Here is a 21,523-nt window from a genome sequence, read left to right as displayed (position 1 = left end):
CACACGTCCCTCCGCACCAGGCGCAGTTCTCTTCTGCCCCCTGATGCTTGACCGGAAGAGCTGTGGGGACCCAGAGACCTTTGCCAGGGACATAGGGCAGATGTGACTGGTTCCCACTGGACAGGAGTCACGAGGCCCCAGGCTCCTCCTGCTCCTCACTCTCCATCTGGGGACAGAGTGGGACACAATGGAGCAGGATGCTGGAGTGGGGATGGGATGAGCCTGCAGCCATCCCTGCTGGTCCACAGTGTGGGCACCAGGGCAGCAGTGGCCAGCCTGTTCCCTTTCCCTGGCAGTGTCTGCTAGAAAAGGCCTCTTGGGCCTGCAGGGGCTGGACTACAGGCTGGTGACAAAACCAATGTCGCACAGTCTGGGGTGCTGGTCCCCCATGCTGAGGCCCAGGTTCCCATGGGAACATGTCCCCCAGCCTCCATGCTGCTAGGGAATGTGGAAAGGAAGAGGAATCTGGGGTGTGATGAGGAGATATGCAAGGCAGATACAGTCTACAAAAGGTTCCCGTTCCAAGGGCAGGTCTGACATCTGGAACCCAGGAGTCCAGCAGGGAAGCCACAGGCCACATCTGGTCACCTCTGGACCTGGTGATGGCTCTAAAAGGCTTCCAATGGCCATGGTGCCAAGGTCATACCCACAGGGACCTGGGAAGGTCACATCATGGGCAAGTGATGGCAGAGAACCCACAAGTCAGAGGTGACCAGAGACTTCTTCCAGCATGTCCCCTTCTTCCAGTTGGTGTCACAGCCATCACCTAGTGTGACCAGCTGCACTGGTCGGCCACCAAGAGTCCCTTGTGCTGGGAGGCCCCTCAATCCCAGCAGATGGCCTGGTTGGCCAGCCTCTTCCCACTGGTGGCCCTGAGGACAGTCACCTCCAGGATCCCCTACTGTGGTCAGAGGCATTGGGGTGGGAGCCAGTGTTAAGGATCCTGAAGAGAAGGGGAAAAGACAGAGGCCAGGTGTTCCTTGAAAGGGCACCTCATCCCTTAACTCCTGTATCTTCATTGCAGATCCCAACCCATGTTGACCTGGGCTACCTTGTCCTCATGTTTGGAAGATTTGGCGGAGAAATATGTAAAGTATGCTTCTCTGTGATGCAGGCTGCTTGAACATCCATTAGACTTGGTGGGGTCCCTTGGGTGGGGGCACAGAGCCCAGCATGACCAGGCAGGAAAGGGGACAGGGTGCACTGGTCCTCTGGGTCTCAGCTGTGTGCCTGCCCTGCCTGGGAACCTGGGCACCTGCAGGGACACCGTCTGCCCTCCAGACCCCCAGGTTGGGAAGGAAGTCAGGAGAGCAACTCAGTAGCTGACACCTGGACACAGGGTGCTCAGGGCCAAAGGAAAGGGACAGAGAGTGTGCCAGGAAGGTTAGAGGGGAAAACAAGGATTCCTAGAGGGAAGTGGTCCTGGGCAGCTTCCCAGAGGAGATGGGAAGTAAACTTGACCTTGAAGGCTGGAGAAAAGTCAGGGTCACAGTAACCCTCAGGGTGCCCTCTAGTGGGTGGTCTGTTTAGGCTGAGGAGTGTGGGTAACTCAGGGGAGGGCTGGAGACAAATCCTCACAAGTTGCTTGGGGCCAATGTCACAAGGATTTATTGTTCCAGGCCAAGGAGGGCCTTGAATTCTTCCTCTGTGTCACAAGGAGCCATGGAAGATTCACAGGCAGGGGAGTGATATAGTGCTCCAGGAAAAAACCTGTCAACTGTAGGTGAACAGAGCCAGGAAGAAGAGCAGGAGCAGTGGTCAGCTCAGCCAAGAAGGCTGCAGCCACTTTGCCGAGGGTCAGAGGTCAGAGGTCCTGGGCCAAGGGCAGTTGGTCAGTGGCAGGAAGGGGAGGCATTGTGAGGGAGTGGGATTTCCTGAGCTGGAAGGAGGGAGGAGGAAATGGAGGGAAAGAGGGATGGGGTTAGGATAGAAAGAAGGTGACTGTAGAAGACAGGCCAGGTGGGAGGGAGGCCCCATGAGGAATGAGGAGGCTCTGTCTCCTTTAGTGTGTGTGTGTGTGTGTGTGTGTGTATGTGGTTATAGCCTTGATATGAGTGTGCCTATGTACAACTGTATGTGTGCATGACGATATGTGTGACTATGTACATGTATGACGGTATGTGTGACTGTATGTGTGCTGTGAATGTATCAGTCTATGTGCATGTGAGTGTGAGTGGTAGCGTGAAAGTATGACTTTGAGTGTTGTACATATGTGTGTACTGTCTCTGTGTGTGAGTGTTGAGTGTGTGTGAATTTGCATTATTGTGTTTTAGAATGTATAGATCAGTGTGTGATTGAGTGAGTATAAGTGTGTGTTGGGGTGCTGGCCCAGTGGCTTGGTCATGAGGTCACCCTGACTCTCCCTGGGTCCCTGGGTCCCCACAGGGGACAGCAGCATTGCCTACTGAGGCTCTTTGCCCGTATCTGAAATGACCCTGGGCACAGAGCTGTGAGCAGCAGGGTCCGTGCTTCCCCTGGGGATGTGTCCTGGCGTCAAGTTCCCTGGCTTCTCACAGCCATGCTTCTCCCCAGCCCCAACCTGCGCATGTCCTTCATTGTGTTTAACACAAGGTCAAGAGTTGAAATGATGCTCACCTCAAATAGGTAGGTGTTGGTGGGACCCGGGAGGTGGGCCCCAGGGGAAGAGCTGGAGGTTTGTGCTGGGCAGCAAGGTCCTCTGGTTGGTCCCAGACAGGCAGCCCCAGTGGGCCCTGTGTCCTGGGCTCCTAAGGGTGCCACAGGGAGGGCTGTGGGGAAGGTGGCCTGCATGTACACACAGGCTGAACACCAGAGGGGTGCTTGAGAGCTGCGGATGGGCTAGGCGGTGAGGGACCTAGCCCCTTAATGCAGTGAGGGACCTGACAGAGTGAAGAACGGAGGAGAGGAGGAGTGCTGTCTGGGGGCAGGGGAACTGCTGCCAAGAGCCTGGGATAAGGCAAGGGACAGAGAGGGGAGCGAGTGGGACAAGCCAGCAGCCAGAGAGGAGAGGGCGGGGGCTGGGCTGGGCAGGACCTGGCTGGGCCTCCCCTGGGCAGGGCTGGCTGTGTCTCCTCCTAGGCAGGGCCCAGGCAGAGACGCATCCAAGGCCCTCAGAGCTTGGCCCACAGCAGGTCTCTGCCCCAGGAGGAAGCCACCCTCAGCGTCTTCACTCTAGGTGGCCTTTCTGTGCGGGCTCAGCCCTGTCACAGCCAATCAGCCTGAACACAGTCTTCCTTTTCTGTCCCAGTGCTGCCACCAGAGCTGGTGCTGCCTGCCCCGATCAATCCTGTCTCTAACAGCCCCTGACAGCTCTGTCCTGGCAGCCTGAGGACAGGGCTCGGCCGCCTCAGCAGCCTGCGGCCACGTCCCCACCTCAAGCCTTTAGGGTCAGGAACACTGAGGTTCTCAGCCCCGCTGCTCACGAAGCAGCCTGGCTCCTTCCTTTGGTGGCTAAGGGAGGGGCAGGTCAGGGTCTGTGCAGTGGAGACAGCACAGGACAGGCTGAGCTTGGGACCTGTGAACCAGCCTTCATTGCTGGAGGACAGAGCCTCAGCAGGGTGTCCTTGGCTTCCAGTCAGCATCAGGCATGGGGGGCTCCCTGAAACCTCAGACTCAAACTGCATGTCCCTGGGTCCCACTCCACCCTTGCTGTAGCACCCCTGGGGAGGGGTCCCTGAGGGTGGGGTGCTTGAGACAGGATGAGCTCAGAGAAAGTCAGGTTCCTGAGGGACCTGCTCTCAGCCTCCCCACCACCCAGAGGGCTCAGAGGTCAGGGACAGAAAAGGACACAAACCTGGCAATGATCCAGCACACAACTGGGTTGGGAGAGTTGCTCATGTTTCCCGTCCATGGCATTTCCACAGTTCACCCAGCCATAGGATGGCTTGAGGGCTGTTTCTTTCTGTCCACTTTCCTCACCTCCATCTTTTTGCCATGAATTTTTCAGAACGACAATCTTCCATCATCTTGTCCAGTTGGAGACCATTCCCACTGGTGGGGAAATCTACCTGCAGAAGGCACTCAGACAGGTGGGGAGCCCACTTCCTGGAGTCCATGCTGGCCCTCACCTTAGAGCACTATCCCAGTCTACTGCTCTCTCTATGGTGTTTCTCTTTCCTTGCAGGCGAATGATCAGATTGCAAGAGCCAATTCCAGAGGTGAGCCCCTGCCTTCCTCCTCAGGTGGCTGCACTGAGCTGGCCGCCCTCCAGGGAGCTCTATGTGCAGACCCCATGGTTCCCCAGCCTGGCTCTGGGAGCCCATTGCTCCCCTTCCCATCCCAGTACTTTTCAGTGGGCAGAGCACCTGCCCCAGCATGGCTCTCACAGGACAGGAGGGTCCCATGGGTCCACACAGGGCACTTGGTCACTCTGAGCTCCTGGACTTTCACTGGGCCCTGTGTGCAGAAGGAGAAGGCCGAGATCCCAAGCTGCCTGAGAACCACCATAAGGAGCCCACTCTCTCCCCAGGGCCAGACCTTCCTCCCCTTCTCCGTTCCTGTCTTCCATGGCCCACTTGCTCCTGGACCTGCATCTCCTACCACGAAAATGGCTGGCAGCTCTGGGCCAGAGTGGTGGGGCCCAGTGGGGACTGTGCTGGGGAAGAATGGGGTCCCCTGTCCAGGACCCCGCATGAGAGTGCTGAGCAGCTGGGCCGCTGTCCCAAGCAGAAACCTGCAGGTTGTAGCCAAAGCAGGCACTGGCACCACCCCTTCCTGGGCTGCTCTGCAGGACAGGCTGCTGCTTCCTGTGCCCAGAGATGGGCTGGGGCTGGTGGACACATGGCTGGGCTGTCCTCAGGGCAGAGGGTGTGCCTTCTGGGACCAGTAAGGGTTCAGGCTATCTGGTAGGGAGATGGCCCTGGGCAAGAGCCCCTTCTCATTCTGGGGTCTCTGGGTGGTGGGTGCTGGGGTAAGGGTTAAGGTGTGAGGAGCACCCACCTGCCTTCCGTGGGCAGTGCTGAGGCCTAGCAGTCTACGGTGGTCCTGGGTCCCCTGCTGGTCACTCTTGGACCTTACTCACCACCCCTCTTGTTTCTTGACAGGCAACAGGGTGTCTAGCATGATCATCGCTCTACTTACTGGACAACTGAAGCCAGATGTACTTAACAAATCTGTGGTGGAGGTGAGTGGGCTTGTCCTCAGCGTTCTCTGTTCCATTCTGTGCCAAAAGCTCACCCAGTTCTTTCCCTCAGGCTCACAAGGCTCGGACCATGGGAGCGTACATTTACTGCATTGGTGTCAGCGAATACAACGTAGAACAGGTATTTTGGATCGGGTGACTGGGGGCCCTCTGCAGTCCCGCTGGTGACAGATCTCCAAGACAGCTCCTCAGGGCACCAGGAAATGCGGGCAGCAGGTGTGCCAGGCAGAAGGACAAAAATGGGTTTCAGTACACCGCACCACACTGAGTGGTGCAGAGCTTCCTATGTCCTGAGCCTGGGGTGCGTGCAGGCGCCCCCACGGCCCAAGGGCATGACACTGTGCCCTGGCTCTGGGGCCCTGGTGCATCGAGGAGTCCCTGCCTTGGGGGCCAAGCCAGTTCCTCTCTCTTATAGTTGACAGCAATTGCAGACAGCCCAGAACACGTCTTTGGCATACATGGGGTACCCAGGAACCTGCATGGAAGAGTTAACTACGTGCGTGAGTGGGCAGGGTGCGAGCAGGGGGACAGCGGCATCTCTTCAGGGCCTGAGGCTCACATTCCTGTCCCTTCTCCTGCTCTCCATCTCAGATTGGAACAAGGGCCTGTCTTGAACTCAGATCAGTGGAGCCTTCCCCTCTGTGCACAGGTGAGAGCTGAGGGGTGATAGCTATGGGCAGGGCGGTGCAGGGAGTTGTGTGCACAAGTAATGTGTGGTGTGTGTGGTCTGTGGGATGTGTGGTATATGTGATGTGTAATATATGGTGTGAGTACTGGGGTATGTTGGTGCTGTGTGGCTATGTTCCGTGTGTCCTTGATGGATGTATGGGTATGCATGATGTATGTGTGATATTTGATTTATATGTGTGTTTTATGTTATGTGTATGTGTTTTATGGTATGTTTCTGATGAGTGTGATGGTGTTTTCATTTTGACATGTGTTGTTTGTTGTTCTTGGTGGATGAACTATGTGTAGTACATGTAAAAGATACATGTTGTGTGTGGTAGGGTATATGCTTTGTATATTTGTGAGTGTATGTGGTGTATATTAGGAGTATGGCAGATGGATGTTATGTATGATATATGTATTGGTGGTGCGGTGTGTATGTGTCCATTGTGTGTTTGGAAAGTGTGTACATTATGTGTTGTGTTGGTTTATGAGGGGTGTTTTTGTGTGTTTATATGGTGTGTGTTCGGGGTACAATTTGTGTATGTTTGGTAAGTTTGTGGTGTGTGTGTTTGTAGTGTGTCTTTGATGATTGTGGGGCAGGGTGTGTTGTGATGTTGTTGTATGATATGTGTGGTATGTGGATTTGTGGAAATACGTTAAGCTGGTATCTAGATGGTCCCCCAAAGCTTCATGCACTCATAAGTGGGGCTTTGAGGAGTGACTGGATCATGGGTATGTGGTACTGGATTAGTCCACCAATTGTTTTAGCATAGTTCTAGGTATGGATGATGGATTTATTGAAGAAGGAAGCCCCTCCCTGGATGTGGGTGGCACCAACCAATAGTCTTGCAACTTGGATGAAATAAAAAGGGAAAGAAGGAAGTGCTGCTGCTTCCTGCTTGCCATGCCATGAGTTCTTTCTCCTCTGCCATGCCCCTCTTCCGTGCCACCCTGCCTTGTAGCCAGCTAACTATGGACTGAAACCTCTACAAACTGTGAGCTAACATAAACCTTTCCTCCCATAAGTTACAGATGCCAGATATTTTGTTCCAGCAACAAGAACCTAACTAAGACAGGATATATAGTGTGTTTTTCAGTATGACATGTATAAGGAGTGGGTATATATGTCTGTGGTACAGGCTATGTGTATCTTTGAGGAATGTGGTGTGTGATGTGTTTACATTTGCCATGAGGGGACAGTGTCATGTGGAGTAGGCAAAGCAGGTTGTGCTCTGTGATTTGTGGTGTGTGTATTTGGAATATATAAGATGTTTTTGGTGGAGTGTGGGGGTGGGTATAGTCCACATGACTCTGCATTGTGTATACATATATAATGTATATTCAATGGGGATGAAAGTCAAGAGTGACTGTGAGTATCTGTGAAATTACTTATTCTATCTCATAACAAAAAATTTTCATGTAAAATTATTAAAAATACATAGTATTTCAAAATTCTGAAGAAAACCCCAGAATTCCACAACAGATAAACAGGTCAAAACATGTTGAGTATTCCTTTCCTTAATGCTTAGTTTTAGAAGGTGTTTCACTTAATCTTGACTGAATGAAGAGACTCCTGGAGCGGTAATTGGATGGTGAGAGCACAACCTCACCAACAGGTTAACCCACTAATGAGCTCATAGACAAGCAGGTTTAGAGGAAGTGGGAATAGTTTAAAGAAGTGGGTTATGGGGCATGACCTTGGGCACTATTAACTGGTCTCCAGCTCCTTCCTCTGTGGCCTTTCCAATCTGCTCTGTTTCCTGGCTGCCATGAGTTGAGCTTTCTTCCACTACACACACCCTCCTCTATGATGTCTCTGCTTTGGAAACAGCAAGCAGCGAACCTGAACCCTCTGAAACCATAAACCAAAAGAAACCTTTCCTTGTTTGAGTTGTGATGTGAGATATTTTGTCCCAGTGACAGTAAGCTGACTAATACAGGAAATTGGTACCAGAAATGAATTATTGCTGTGACTGAACCTGATCCAAATAGTTCAGAAGCCTTTAAAATTGGTTTGCAGAGGGAGTTTGGAAAATTTTAGTGATGTGGGCTACATAAGCCCTACAATGCTGTAAGCAGAGGTTGATGGATGAGTGATTCTGGTAGAAACTTAGAAGATTAGAATGGTGACAGGAAGAGATGGGAAAGACTGCTCATGAGGTTTTAGATGGGAATGGGAATTGCTCTGGAAATGTGCATTTTACAACTGGCAAAAAATATGCCTATATTAGGTCTGTGCACTAAAACTTTGTGATGCCAACTTTAAAGGCAATGATCTAATTGACTCGATGGAAGAAATTTAAAAGCGGCCCAAAGTTCAGGCTGTAGCATGGGTACTACTGGAAAATTTTAGCAAGACTTACGGTGAGGATCAGGAGGAAAAAGCAGAGAAGAAAGATTTCTAAAACTTTCATTTGGCCAGAAAAGAATAATGTGTAAAGTTGGAGCCAAAGGAGGGATGATTGCTGAAGAGATTAGCACCATTACAAAGAAACCAAATAGTTTTTATTGAAACATCTTAAAAGGAAGGTGCCTTGAAGATATCTCAGAAATCATCAAGATGCCAACCCTTACAAAGTATCACAGTGTAAATATTTCATTTGAGGAGAGAGCTCCAGGAACACCTGTTTGAGAAGGGTCCCAGTGGAATGTGTTCTTCAGCACTCATTTCATCATTCTCAGCCACTCAGACATGCAGACACCACTGCAGCCATGGTCCAGGTGGACACAACTCAAGTTAGCAGAAGATTTTAGCACCATCCACGTGATGCTGGTTTTGCAGGCATGCAAAATTCAAGAGTCATGGGATCATAGAGGTTTCCACTCAGATTTCAAAGAAGGTCTTGGAGAGCTTGGAATATGTCACAAGGCTCTAGTTTCTGGCTGTAGACCCTGAGAGTGTAGTGCACGAACCTGAAAGAGTGAAATCAAAGCTGCAGTGGAGATCCCAGGAAGTTGGAAATGCCAGGAGCATGGAATGCCCACAAAGCCAGCACAAGAGAGAGACCATGTGTACTGCAACCAGTAAGGCTATTGGGATGGGGCTATCAGTGCCTTTTGAAGTTCATATCATACCACCACATACCTCGATGTCAGACATGGAGATATAGCACTTAATTTGCATTGCTGTGGATTTTTCTTACTGTGGTCCAATTGGTTTCTATCCCCCCATTCTTTCCATTGTTTGCCTTGCATCACTGTACCTTGGGATTATGTGACTTGTTTTTGATTCTTACAGGGGTTCACAGCTAGCTAAGAATATTTCTGCTGAGCCTCAGGGGAGTCTTTAGACTTTTGAGTAATGCTGAAACTTTTGAGTCTTTGGGGGAGGAATTAGTGTACTTTCACTTGTATGCAACTAAAAATTTTTAGTATTGAGTAGTTAGTAGTTTTATTTGTATGCAGCATTGTTGCATCATGTCAGGCAGAATTATGGCCTGGTTATCGTATTGTGTAGAAATGAGGTTTGAAGAAGGTGTACTTAGGCATCAACTTGACAAGGTGGGTACTTGTGCAAGTTAATCTTGATTGTCAACCAGACTGGATGGAGAAACTCGTGAGAGGTCTTGGATTGTGAAGGTGCCAATGTCACAGTGGCTTAGCACACCAGTGAATTCATAGCTGAGAGGGCTATCAGTAGATGGTATCGCTAGATGATATTACTCCTGCTTGGAGTAAGTTGGACATGGGGGCATGACCTTGGGAACTATATCTGATCCCTGTCCCTTCTTCCCTGGCTCTTTCACACTTGTTCTGCTTTCCCTTTGCCATGACTATAGCAGCTTTCCTTCACCATACCCTCTGCCATGACCTTTCTGCCTTGGAACCAGGTGACCATAGTCTGAAACTTCTCTTTGGATCTGTATAGATGTTTCTGGCTTTGGATTTTTTGAGGATTTGGAATTTTGCCTAGACACACTAGGATATCCTGGAGATGAGATACAAGTCTCATCAGTTATGCTTCATGTACGCTCAGTTATGTTTCATGCACACTGTGCATATGTAGCCTGAAGGTGATTCTATATATGTTAGTGCATTTGTATTTAATCATGATTTGTCACAAAAAGTAAATTGTGGGATTTTCCACATTTGCTCTCATATTTAAGCTTAAAAAGTTACGGATTTTGGAGCATTTCAGATTTCATTTGTACAGATAAGTGATCCTCAAAATGTTAAGAGGAATTTAGAGCTCACCCCAGAAAGGCCATGCTGATGTGGAATTTGAAATATCAAAGGAATTCTAAATCCAAATCATGGGGAAAACAAGGCAATCACATCGCTGAATAAAACAAAAGTGTTGCACAAATTCAGCACCGGTATTGTACAAGACAGAAAGTAAACCTCCATGCCTGACCCGGCACCACAGGAGCAGCCGTTTGTTCCACCCCACCCCTCTGTGGAAATGACAGCACTTATCCCAAGGCTGGAAGTGATAAGGATGCCCCCAGTCCATCCCAGGTCCCTGCCTTGGTGCACTGAGGATGCTCCTAAGTGGTCCAGAGGGAGGCCACCTGTCTTTGTCATGGGCACTATGTATGCAGCCATCATCCCCATGTGGCTGGCTTCTGACACCCAGGTGGAGGGGACAGGGAGGGTCAGGCTCTTCCTCCCACAAGTGACACCTTGGCTGCTACAGCTGCTGGGTCCTGGCTTCTGTGTCCCTTGTGGGAGGCGCCATGACTGCAGGCTGTGGGAAGACAGAACTGTGCCCACTTTGAGCTCTGCCACCCACGGCCCAGGGGAGGGATAAGGTGCCAACCACCTGGGCTGCAGTGTGGTCTTCGATGGATAGAAATAGCACTGTGGGGACATTGGGGGACAGACGGACAATGATGGCATAGCATCAGGACGTGGATAGGAGCTGAGGATGGCTGGACCTGACCTCTCCACCCTGGACCTCTGCTCTGCACCCGAGCCCCTCTGATGCTGGGCAGGGTGGGGGCTGCAGTGCTGGGTGGAGGTGGGTCAGGGACCTCACCCCAGGGTCTCTCCTCCTTCTGGTGTGAAGCACCTCAGCAGATCGGCTGCCCTGACACACAGGCCCTGACGTCTGGGCAGCCAGAGAAACCCCAGGTGAGGACAGGAGCTGCCACTGCTTCCTCCCAGCCACAGAGCTGAGGTGACAGGTGCCTCCAGACACCAGCTCCACTGCTGACCTGTTACACTCCTGGGTGTCCCGAGCAGAGCTGCCATACACATAGTGACTCGGGGAAGCTGAGGCAGGAGCCTGGGCCCCAGGTGACACAGAATGGGCTGGGTACTCAGGCCGGCATGGAGAGCCAGTCCATGTGCAGGGACTGGGGGACAGGGCTGTTGCAGCCCAGGGTCCTGGGCTGGGTGACCTGGGGCCACACCAGGGCCATGGTGACAGGAAGGATACAGGCCTGGGCCAGGAGCTGCTGTCAGGCCAAGGAGCTGGGAAGTGCAACTGGAAGACCCACAGGAACCCAGCCTGGGTGCTGCAGAGCTGCCCAGCTGCCCTCTCTCGTCCCTTGTGGCTTGGCCTGAGGGGCATGGAGGCCCACGCTGGTGGAGTGAGGGACTTTTGGGTCCACGGGGAGATGGGCTGTGTTCCTTGTGGTTCAGGGAGAGGCTGGGTTTGGAAGGAGGTGTCAACCCCCATTAGTCCCCCTCCTGGTAGGACAGGGGCCTCTGGTGCCCCCATCCTGGCCCTGCTCCTGGGGTCTCCAGTGGGGACCATGGGAATTCAGGATGGGAGGCCTCAGCTGAGATGGCCCCTGGCAGTTGGGTGTCTGTCATGCTGCTGTAGTCGGGGATGGTGGGAGGAGGACTCCCATGTGTGTAAGGCTGGTTCTGCTGCATCCACATGGACCCTTGGTGACAGCAGATGTGAATTTGGCCTGGGGGACACAGATAGTCAGATGCAGCTGCTGCCTCTTGGGGCCCCTTTGGATTTGTCCTACAGGTGATCACAGTGAACAATGGTCTGAGAGAGGCCACAGAGTACAGCTCCCTCACTCATGCCTTTGAATGTGCCCTTACAGCAGCCAAGCAGGTGATTCTGAAAGGCTACGGCTTCCATAATGCAAGGAACAGAGACCAGGTCATTTGCAGATTCAAGTTCAGTAACAATGTTACCTTCGGTAAGGAGCCCCTTTGTTTTCTGAGCCACTACCATCCTACACAGTTGTACCCCCTCCTGTCTGTCACCTGAGTCCCTGGCCCTTTGCTGACCTTCTTGGAGACTGTCACGGGGTTCCGGGCACTGAATGTTGACAGGTGAAGAGGGGCCTGGCTGGGGTGCAGCCACCTCTCTGTTCATCTGGAAAGCAGGGAGGTAGGAAGTGTCCATCTCTCCACAAGCAGGCCAGAGCAGGCCTCCCCTCAGCAGGTTTGTGTGGTGGGCGCTGTCTCACAGCAGCATCTGGCCCATCCTATCCCCACCCTTTTCTGAGAGCCTAAGACTTGCACCAGACCCTGATGGCAGGACAGGCGACAGAACTTACAGTGCTTACAGTGTCAGGTTTGTGTAACTTTAGGTGAGGTTCTTTACTATGACAACCAAAGTATTCAGTGCAGTCCGTTCATGGCTGGAAAACTATTCTCCCTTCAGCCAGGTTGTGCTGGGCTCTCTGCTTCCCCTGACTGGGGGACCAGGTCTCCGTGGGCCAGGTAACCTGCCCTGCAATACCTCTCTACCCTGGGTCAGTGGCAGCAAGGTAGGGATAGCTTTCCACAATGAAAACCAAGTATCCCACCCCCAGAAGCAAACCCTTTCCCTGGCCAAGTGTCCTCCAGCCATTCTCATGATCAGCAGCAGAGAAGGCATAAAATGCTTCAGCAGGTCACAGGTAATATGATCAATGACACAGGGCCAGACAGCACTAAACCATTTTGTGACCAAATGTAGAAAAGACCTAAAAATACTACTATGTACAAAATAATTGTTAATTTTCTATCTTAAGTTACAAATGTTTATGATTATTTTAACATTTATTATAAATTTTTCTAATAAAAATGATACATAATATAAAATAAAAAGTAGAAATAGAGAATGCAGACATTGCCCCTAAACCATAAAGTGAAGTTCTGTTAGCACTCTCAAATACACCACAAACATTTTACTTTCCCATGAGTGTGATTTTTAAAGACCCTTCAGTGGGATGTGCACACACTGAGCAGCACACAAATGCTGCTTTAGGACATTTCAGTGTCTGCAGGGGCCAGGTGTATGGAGGGACAGAGACCCTGAGCACTCAGGGACAGGACTGCAGTTTCCCGTGCTGGGTTTGATCTGTGTGCTCTACAGTGCAGTGTGCAGTGCTGACCCCACCCGCCGGCCCTGTAAAACCACAGGCTATTTCTCCACAGACGACAAGCCTGTTTTTATAAAAGTTAAAACACAACTCTAAACCTGATCCCGCTACCCAGGAGCCCTCTCCTCTCAGTGTCCCTGGAACATGGCCCTGTGCTGGGCAGGGTGCTGTGGAGCTGGCAGAGCATCCTCCCTGCTGGCTGCTCCACCATCGGGCTGAGGTCAGGAGGGACCTTGTCTGTCCCCACCTGTGCCTGGGGAAGCCAGAGTCAGGAGAAGGGACAGGGAGGGACTAGCCTCCCAGAAGCACAGATGGCAGGACCTGAGAGTCCTTCTGACTCCATCATTCCAGCCAGCAGAAGGGACACTGGGGACCTGGCAAGCTGGAGCCTGAGGCAGAGGGCTGCATGCAGGGGCCCAAGGATGTGGCTCGGCACTCACCTGGACCAGGGCTCAGGAGGTATAGGGAAGGTTCTATTGCTGCATGTTAAGGAACTCTTCTGAGTTTCCAAGCTCTTACAGAAACAGAGAAAGATAGATGAGGAGAAGACGGAAGGAAGGAAAAAGGAAGGAAGGAAGAGAAGGGGAGAAACAGAAATCACCAAACATCCCCATTTCCTCCGCGGGCTGCCCCAGCTCAGTAATGACCCCACCTGGGCCCTATGGTCAAATCCCAGGGTCGCCCTTGGTCATCTCAGCCCACCCCACACCCAGTCCCCCAGCTAGTCCCACATGACTGCTGTCCACACGGTGCCCAGGATCTGCGCACCCACAAAGATCCACTGCACCAGGAGCAAAACCCTGTTCTCTGCTCAGTGTCCACCTCTGGGCTCCTGTCCTTCCCTCCTCAGTGATCTCTGAATTTCCTGCCTCAGGGCCTTGGCATGTGACAGCCCCACAGCTTAGAACACACTTTACTCCCAACATTCCCTGGCTGCTGCTTGTCTGGTTACTCTGAGCTCGAACATCAGATGCTCAGGAAGAAGTGATGTTAGTGGACGTGGCTCACAGCACAAGAATGTATCAGAACCATCAAATACCTGTCCCCTTCTATCAGTCTAAGCCAGCACCTCTGCTTTCCAGAAGACAGTGGTAGCAGGGTAGGTGACTTGTGTAGTGATGTCCGCTTGTGTCCTTTTCTTTTAGATGAACATCCAATCAGGATGAACATGACAACCATAATTTGTCCCAAACCACAGGCAGTGCAACCTGGACAGTAAGTCACCATGGTTCTGGGTCCTAGGGGCAAGGACAGTGTGGCCTCTGTTTGCCACTGTCTCCTGTCCTGAGGTCGGCCTGCTCTGCACTGAGGCGCCCTCCCCACCTGCCCTTGTGGGTGACCTTCAAGGTGCCCAGGGAAGCACAGAAGCCCAGGCACTGCAGAGGGCAGGTGCACGAGAGGCTGGGCCAGACATGGCTGCCTTTCCTCCGGGTCACCTTTCCCGGCCAGGACCACACAGCGCGTGATAGAAGTGTGACGGTGATGCTGTTCAGACCTCCCTGGTCCCTCAGCCACGGCCAGGATGGCACCATCTGCCGTGAGGGCCACTCACTGCCTGAGCTGCAGCCCTTGCTGAGGCTGACCTCACAGTGACTTGGGGAACCAGCTCTCATGACCCACGTGACTTCCCCCTGGTCACCCTGAATGTGTGACTTTCAGAGTCATTGTCCTGAGCAGAGCTATGAGGTCCTGGTCCCCATAGGTCGGGTCCCTTGTCTGTCCCTCCTGTGCATTAGGAACATCACAGTGGAAGTCAGCCTGAACAGTGGGAGGGACTTCCTTGCCCGCAGCATCAGGGTGAAGGCCACCGCCGACTGTGTGAGTATTGGAGGCTGTGTCCTGGGCTGTGCCGAGCACTGCCCTGGGCGCACATACACCTGGGGAGGCAGAGGCAGGGGGTCCCATGTAGGCCAGAGGGCAGCTGTGCAGACAGTGAGAACTGATTGCATGGACAGGGTAGGGTTCACAGCACACAGAACCACCAGTAACCTCAGCGGCCTCCTCTGAGCCAGCGCGTGACTCGGGAAGGCTGGGCAGACAGCCCGTGGGCCCTCATTGTGAGTGACAATTAGGGCCAGCCCTGTCCCTTTTCTCACAGGCAGGAGGGAACACCCTAAGCCTTCTAAGCCAATTCCCCAGGCAGGAGGGGCTCCCACCCCTCTGCACAGGGGCCCACTGAGGCTCAGAGAGGGTGAGGTGAGCCCAGGATACAGAGCCAGGAGATGGGCGGCGAGGCCTGGGGTCTCCTGTCTTCCCCTGAGTCCCCAGCAGCCCGGCCTCCCCAACATGGCACCTGTAGCTCTCTGTGTCCTCAGGACGAGCTGTACTGGCCCCGAGGTGAGCAGGGAGGCTGGGGTCACGCAGGGTCTCCTAGGCCTCCTTGTCCGGGCTGAGTGCAAAGCCCTGAGCAGAGCAGAAGTGCGTCCTGCAGCCTGGGGACCAGGGCCGGCCCCTCACCACTCTGGGGACGCTGAAATCTGTCCGAGCTGTGTCAGCAAAGATGAGTAGAGGGTAGCCATGAGCAGATGCTCCAGTTGCTCTCCTGCCACCTGCAATTCATGCTGTCTGTGTGCTGGCCATGGTCACATGACAATCTCCTCCTGCAGAATCGGCCCCCCACAACCACCACTAGGCGCCCCAGGCTGCGTCCACCATCACCAACGGTATCGACCACAAAAACAACGACTCCAGCCCCAGTCACTCCTCGACCCCTGGACATCGCTGTCTCCCAGACCAGCCCACCCCAGCTGACGAAACCACCCAAAAAAATGCCAAGCAAAGCGCTTCTGCTGCTCACAGCAGTGCTGGGGCTGCTGCTGATCCCCATGGTGCTCTGGTGGGTCTGGTGGTTGTGCTGCAGGAAGGTGAGTCCCTCTGCAGCCAGGGACCAGGACATGGGACAGCCCCCTGCTCCAGCCTGTGGGCCATTTCCCATCTGCCCTGAGCCAGCAGAGCCTAGCATGTGCCATGAGAAACCCAGACCCCAACCCAGCCAGAATCCCATGGGTGAGGGTGCCCCAGGATCCTGGAACAGGGAAGACTACCTCCCAAGAATGCTTGTGTCGCTTTATGTTCTCCTTGGGATCCAGTGCTCAGGGCTTTGGGAAAGGAGAGCTGGCCCTGTGTCCACCCTGGCTGCGCTGGGCTCCTTTGCATTTGTCTTCATCTCTATGTCCTCCGGGGCCAGGGCTGGGCTGGGCTGGGCGCAGCCTTGGGGGTACAGGGCTGAGGATGGAGGGCATCTGGGGGCTGAGCTGGGAGGCTGTCCCCAAAGGAGCACAGGGATGGGGCAGGGGCAGTCTGGGGCTCAGCTGAATGGGACCAGAAGTGTTAAGTGGCTGGGCCAGGGGACTTGGCTAGGGGTGTCAGGAGACAGGGTGCTGCCTGGGACCTGTGCTTGCTGCACCGTGGTCTGGGGAGGTGGCAACTGCAAAGCCAGGCCCAGGGGGAGGGGACAGTCACCTGCCAGTGCCCTGATCCTTGCACAGCCCCCTGCCAGGCTTCTGCCAGCCAGGGTGACCTCAGGAGACCAAGGTTCCACCATGGGGCTGTGGGCAGGTGGGGCAGAGGCAGACCTTGGAACAAAGGAGTTTGGCTGTCACTCCACACAGGGCCCTCCCCAGTGAGTGATGCTCACTGTCATTTATATCATCCCAAATCCTTAGCTGACCCCACATGCGGATAGCCACTCCCCAAGGGCTGCAGATAGGGATGAGAACAGGTGAATTTCTCTTGTAGAAGCCGAGAACTAAGAAACCTGCTCATCCTCGTCCTCGTCCTCGTCCTCGTCCTCGTCCTCCTCCTCCTCCTCCTCTGGCTTCTCCTCCACCTCTGGCCCCAGCGCCAGACCCGCCACCTGACACCGCGTGCCTCACCATTGCCGTGTGCTGCTGTGCATGCCGTGGCGTGTGTGAGAACACGGGCCCGGAGGTGAGGGGCTGGGGACCACGACCCCAGCTGGGGCTCTGGGGAAGAGGAGCTCTGGAGCCCTCTGAGTGGACATGGCTGCGTGGACTTTGCAGGGATCCTGTGGTACCAGAGGACAGCTCAAGACCTCCCCCCCCACCTTGGCCAGGCAGGGCAGCACCCAGGGGAACTCGCCCTCTCACCCCACCCCAGCCTAGCCCAGCCCCAGGATCTGTGGCTTCCACCTGGGAGCTTCTTGCCTCTGTCTCCCCATAGCACTGCTAAGAAGCCAGCCCTTGCTAGAGACACTGAGAAGCCACTAACTGCCCTGTAAAGAGGGAGGACACCATGACCAGTGGCCAGTTCTAACTGTGGGGCCATCCTTGCCCACCCACAGGACCCAGAGGCCAGCACTTGGTCATGGAGCCAGTGTGCCCCCACCCTGGGCCAGGCTACTCCTGTCCCATCTCTGCCTTCCGCTCCTCTGCCTTGGTTTCAAGCACACACCCTTGAGCTCAACATGGGCCTCCTTACCCTCTCTGTGCCCACGTGCTACCCTACCCTATCCTGGGACTCTTGCCCAGCCACATGCCCACACCCGTGCCCCTTGACACCCTCTATGTCCTGCTCACATGCCTCCAACCTCTGACCTCCAACACCTGCTGTTAGCTAACTTGTGGCCCAAACATTCTGACCTCCCAGACACCCAAGAGTGCCAGCCTCCCCAGGGCATCCAGAATAGGGCCTCAGTATGGCCCTGGGGACAGAGCTGTCAGGAGCTCTGGTCCTGACGCTACTGGAGGCCGAGTCCTGGCCCTGCCCTTCCTTTTTGCCCCTGTGTCTTAGTTACTTTTCTTGTTGCTGAGGCAAAACATCCCACACCCGAAGTTAAAGGAGGAAAGGTTTATTTAGCTCACACTTTGTAGAAGTTTCAGTCCATGGTCAGCTGGCTCCAAGGCAGGGTGGCATGGCCAAGAGGAATCACAGACAAGACACAGTTCATGGTGGGCAGATGTCAGCAGAAACAGCAAGCAGCAAGAGACAAGGAAGGACCCTCTTTCTGTCCCTTATAGTCCACCCAGGCTACACAGCCTTGGGGCAGGCAGCACTCACACCCAGAACTATGCCAAACCAATCAGTGGACTGACTTAGTAATCACACGCCCTTAATCCCAGTATCACACACTCTAGATCCAGCTACCTCTGAAAGAGACCCTCCTCTAGGACCACATGAGGCTTTGGGGGGACACCTAGACACAAGCCATAACTCCCAATCTGCTTTTAGGGCACCATGACCTTGTGTAACTTCGGTCACCCCAGCTGCCACCAGGTGCCACTGATAAGGTCTCAGCCCAGTGACCAGATAAGGAGAACACAGGGACCCTCCTGGTGGACACAGTGGGCACTGCTCTTCCCTGACCCCTGTCCTGTGGGACTGTGGCTCAGGGTTGCGTTGGGGCAAGTGCTGGGGGGACACACTGGTTGGGGGACACACCAGGTTGTAAAGATCCATTTCAGTCCTTTCCTGGGACACGGGGAAATCCACATGGTTATGAGCGTCCTCCGTGGAGGTGTGATGCTCAGGGCTGGGGGTCGCCAAAGTTTCCTGTGGCTCAAATCTATGCCCGGGTGTTCTGGTGTCCCCAATGAATCATCCCAGCAACTGTGGGAAAGTTGTGTGCACTTTCCCAGTTCACACCAGAGACAGAAACCTGCAGAGTTTATGTGACCTGTCCCTGGTCACAAAGCCCAGGCCTGGCTCCCACCTCCCCTCCAAGGATGCAGACTGGCACCCCTTTCAGATCCACTGCTCAGCCCCCAGCCTGCCTGCTGTCAGATGCCTGGACTGAGCCTGGAGGCAGTGGAGGCTGGAGGGCAGCACCAGGGAAGGTGCCTCATCCAGGCCCACCCTCCAGCCAGGTGCTTGCATCCTCTGGCCCAGTTCCAGGGGCACTCAGCCATCTCCCCTCTCTCTGCTCTTCCCACCAGGGCAGCTGTACCAACTTCAACCTCCTGGAGGCGCTCTGTGCCCAGGGCCCCTTGGCTCCCCTGATCGGTCTTCAGCCCAGCCAGGACAGCCTCTCCGTGGAGTACTGCTCCCGGTGCCATCCACCCCGCAGCCCAAAGTGCGAGACCCCCTTCTAGAATACTCCCCCTGCTGCCTCCCCCTTCCCGGACAGCCTGTAGGCCTGCACTGTCACTCCCACCTCCATAGACCACCTCTCAGGCCCCGCTTACCCAGATGAGAGGTCTTCTTGCTGAATTGGACATGCCATGGAGTCTTGGATTCTAATAAACTAGAGTTGTAATTTGTTGCTGCACAGTGAGGGTTTGTCACTGGGGAGATGCTCCCCCGTCTGAGTGGTGCCCAAATATGCACTCTGTTATCCTTTGGATGCCAGGTATGCGTGACCCCACTGCTACCACTTTGTCTTCATCTGTCACCGAGGGACGGGAAACATGGATGTAATGTTAAGACCTCACTGAACAAACAATCCATAATTATTCAACAGTGAATGAAGCAGCTGAATTTATGCTTTTCACTTGACTTTTTCTAGGCACAAATAGGTTGAATATGCCCAGTATGGTTTGTGATCTTTATGGACTGAATGGGTGGATAGTGATGACCCTATTTTCCCCCTGTTGGCAAAAGAAATATTTTGGTGGAATGGCCCTAAGTAGATGTGTAGAGGTGGTTTTTTGCATTTCACTAGATCAGTAACTTTGAACTTGTTACTGTTTAGTAGTGTGACAGCCTTGGGAACCAGCTCTGTTCACCTGTGCCTCAGTTTCCTAACAGTGGATGAGGATACTATTTGTGTTACAGACTTGTGGGGCCCCGGGGAGATGTAGAGCGAGTAGAGCCTGGGTAGATGTCCCCACCCAGTTGGGTCTGTGTACTCCATTGTCATCCTGCAGTTTGAAGCAGGATGAAGCATCCCTACAAAGATGGTCCCTCGTTCCTGCCCCTCCAGGGCCACCTGCTCTCTGAGCTGGACTTTCCTTCGTGGGGTGCCCCTGTTATACGTGCAGAGCAGGGAAACAGGACTGGATTCAGGACCTCCAGGGCCACAGTGTCCCTGGTTGGAGAGTTGCACCCAAATATTGGGATTCCCCGGTCCCTTGAGGCTCAGAACCTGGGCTGCCGGGACTGTGGTTTGGATGTCTTGGACCCAGAATCTGTCTGTGGGGTCTGTTTCTTGGGCCAGAGTGACCAAGGCTTTAAGTCATCCTAATGATCTAGGGTTGACATAAGGACTTCCAGATGATATAAGGGAAATACTATAACTCCCAACCTGTTAGATGTCTGATATGCAGAGTTCCTATTCTCTAAAATGGAAGAATGAATTCTAGGAACAACAGAGGTTAAGAGTAGGAAATATTTATTGAGAAAAGGATACTTTCTGTCTGGGACAGAAGGGGACCCAGAAAGTGGGTTGTCTATGAGCCCACTTTTCAAAGAAGTTTTAGACACCAAAATCATGAGTTGGCATAAGGTGGGACAAAAGTATGGTCAACCAATGCAATTGCAAGTAGAGTCACTTAGGTAATGTTGATCCAATAGGGAAGCAAGTCACCTACCAAGTGTGCATGGAAAGAACAAGGACCTTTCCTGGAAAGGATGGGTTAAGGTGTTGGTCCCCTGCCCAAGTGATATGCCTATTTAGAATATCAATCCTTGTTGTTTATCCCCGGGGAACTACATGTAGTCATTTCATCGTTGTCATGAGGCCTGGCTTTCAATGAATGAACCTCCACCCACAGTTGTAATGTGTTCTCATCCTCTGCACTGACTTCTTTGAGGGCCTAGTCCTGTCTGACTGTCTAGAATATCTCTACTTAACTTAGCTGTCTGTAATAATAAGAGTCTCAGAGGATACAGGTGGGCAGTTCAGGTGTTCACATCTGCCCAAGCCATCCTGATATAGTGCACCAAGTAATAGGAGGAACACATGATATAGAGGGAACAGATGTTAACTCCCAACATGGTAGATGTCAGATAGTCTGAGTGTGTGTTCCCCAAAATCAAAGAATGAATTCTAAGGAACAACGGAGCTTAAGAATAGGAAAAATTTACTGGGGTATAGGAATGCAGAATAAGAATAGCTTCTGAGAGATAGGAGGGGTCTCAAATGGGTTGCCAATGAGCCCACTTCTCAAGGTAGTTTTATAGCGCAAAGTCATGAGGAGTGTGTACCACATGGGTAAAAAACTATAATCGATGGATAAGATTACAAGTATAGTGGCCTAGGTAATATTGACCCAATAGCAACAAGGGTATATGGATGGCATCATTAATTTTGGTCAAATAATCTGTAGTCTTAGTCTTAGTCTTCTTAGTCTTTGTAGTCTTAGTCTTACTGGTCTTAGTGTTAGTGGATGGAGGCGGATGACTCACCCTCAAGGAGATAATGGTCTATCTATATGAGAAAGCCCAAAAGGGTGGTACCAATAATCTCAAACTTCTGTTCATCCCTTAGGGAAGTATGCAATCTGGCCACTGTGACTTTTAATCTTCTTCAAATGAACCTCCAGCCACAGCTTCAGTGTGT

General features: G+C 53.0%; 1 protein-coding gene and 1 long non-coding RNA gene across 5 annotated transcripts in view; one reads left to right on the top strand and one right to left on the bottom strand.

Moving 5' to 3' along the window:
• Positions 1 to 658: 658 nt before the first annotated feature.
• Positions 659 to 19,291, top strand: LOC147822393 (anthrax toxin receptor 1-like). 4 transcript variants are annotated; one of them, XM_087196909.1, is made up of 14 exons: positions 659 to 1,093; positions 2,533 to 2,604; positions 3,926 to 4,007; positions 4,103 to 4,136; positions 5,022 to 5,101; positions 5,172 to 5,240; positions 5,535 to 5,615; positions 5,711 to 5,768; positions 11,794 to 11,892; positions 14,211 to 14,280; positions 14,802 to 14,883; positions 15,672 to 15,929; positions 16,804 to 16,995; positions 18,960 to 19,291. In XM_087196909.1, exons 1-14 carry the CDS (start codon positions 1,035 to 1,037, stop codon positions 19,113 to 19,115), a joined length of 1,392 nt encoding a protein of 463 aa, XP_087053035.1. In that variant the 5' UTR covers positions 659 to 1,034; the 3' UTR covers positions 19,116 to 19,291. The 4 variants fall into 4 exon arrangements, with proteins under 4 accessions (XP_087053035.1, XP_087053037.1, XP_087053036.1 ...); XM_087196911.1 differs by lacking the exon at positions 11,794 to 11,892; XM_087196910.1 differs by lacking the exon at positions 2,533 to 2,604 and having other exon boundaries at positions 660 to 1,093.
• LOC147822392 (uncharacterized) overlaps positions 17,860 to 21,523 on the bottom strand; it is a 28,654-nt gene continuing 24,990 nt past the window's right edge. The window contains exon 4 of the long non-coding RNA XR_015445729.1: positions 17,860 to 19,408. This is a non-coding gene — a long non-coding RNA (uncharacterized LOC147822392). The remainder of the gene's footprint in view (positions 19,409 to 21,523) is intronic.

Source organism: Heterocephalus glaber, unplaced genomic scaffold (genome assembly GCF_053883595.1).
Source record: "Heterocephalus glaber isolate CG9 unplaced genomic scaffold, H.glaber_assembly_v1.0 deba00001636, whole genome shotgun sequence".
In the NCBI taxonomy this organism is placed as follows: Eukaryota; Metazoa; Chordata; class Mammalia; order Rodentia; family Bathyergidae; genus Heterocephalus; species Heterocephalus glaber.
Note: the sequence above shows the minus strand (reverse complement) of the source record. Positions and strands in the feature narration are given on the sequence as shown.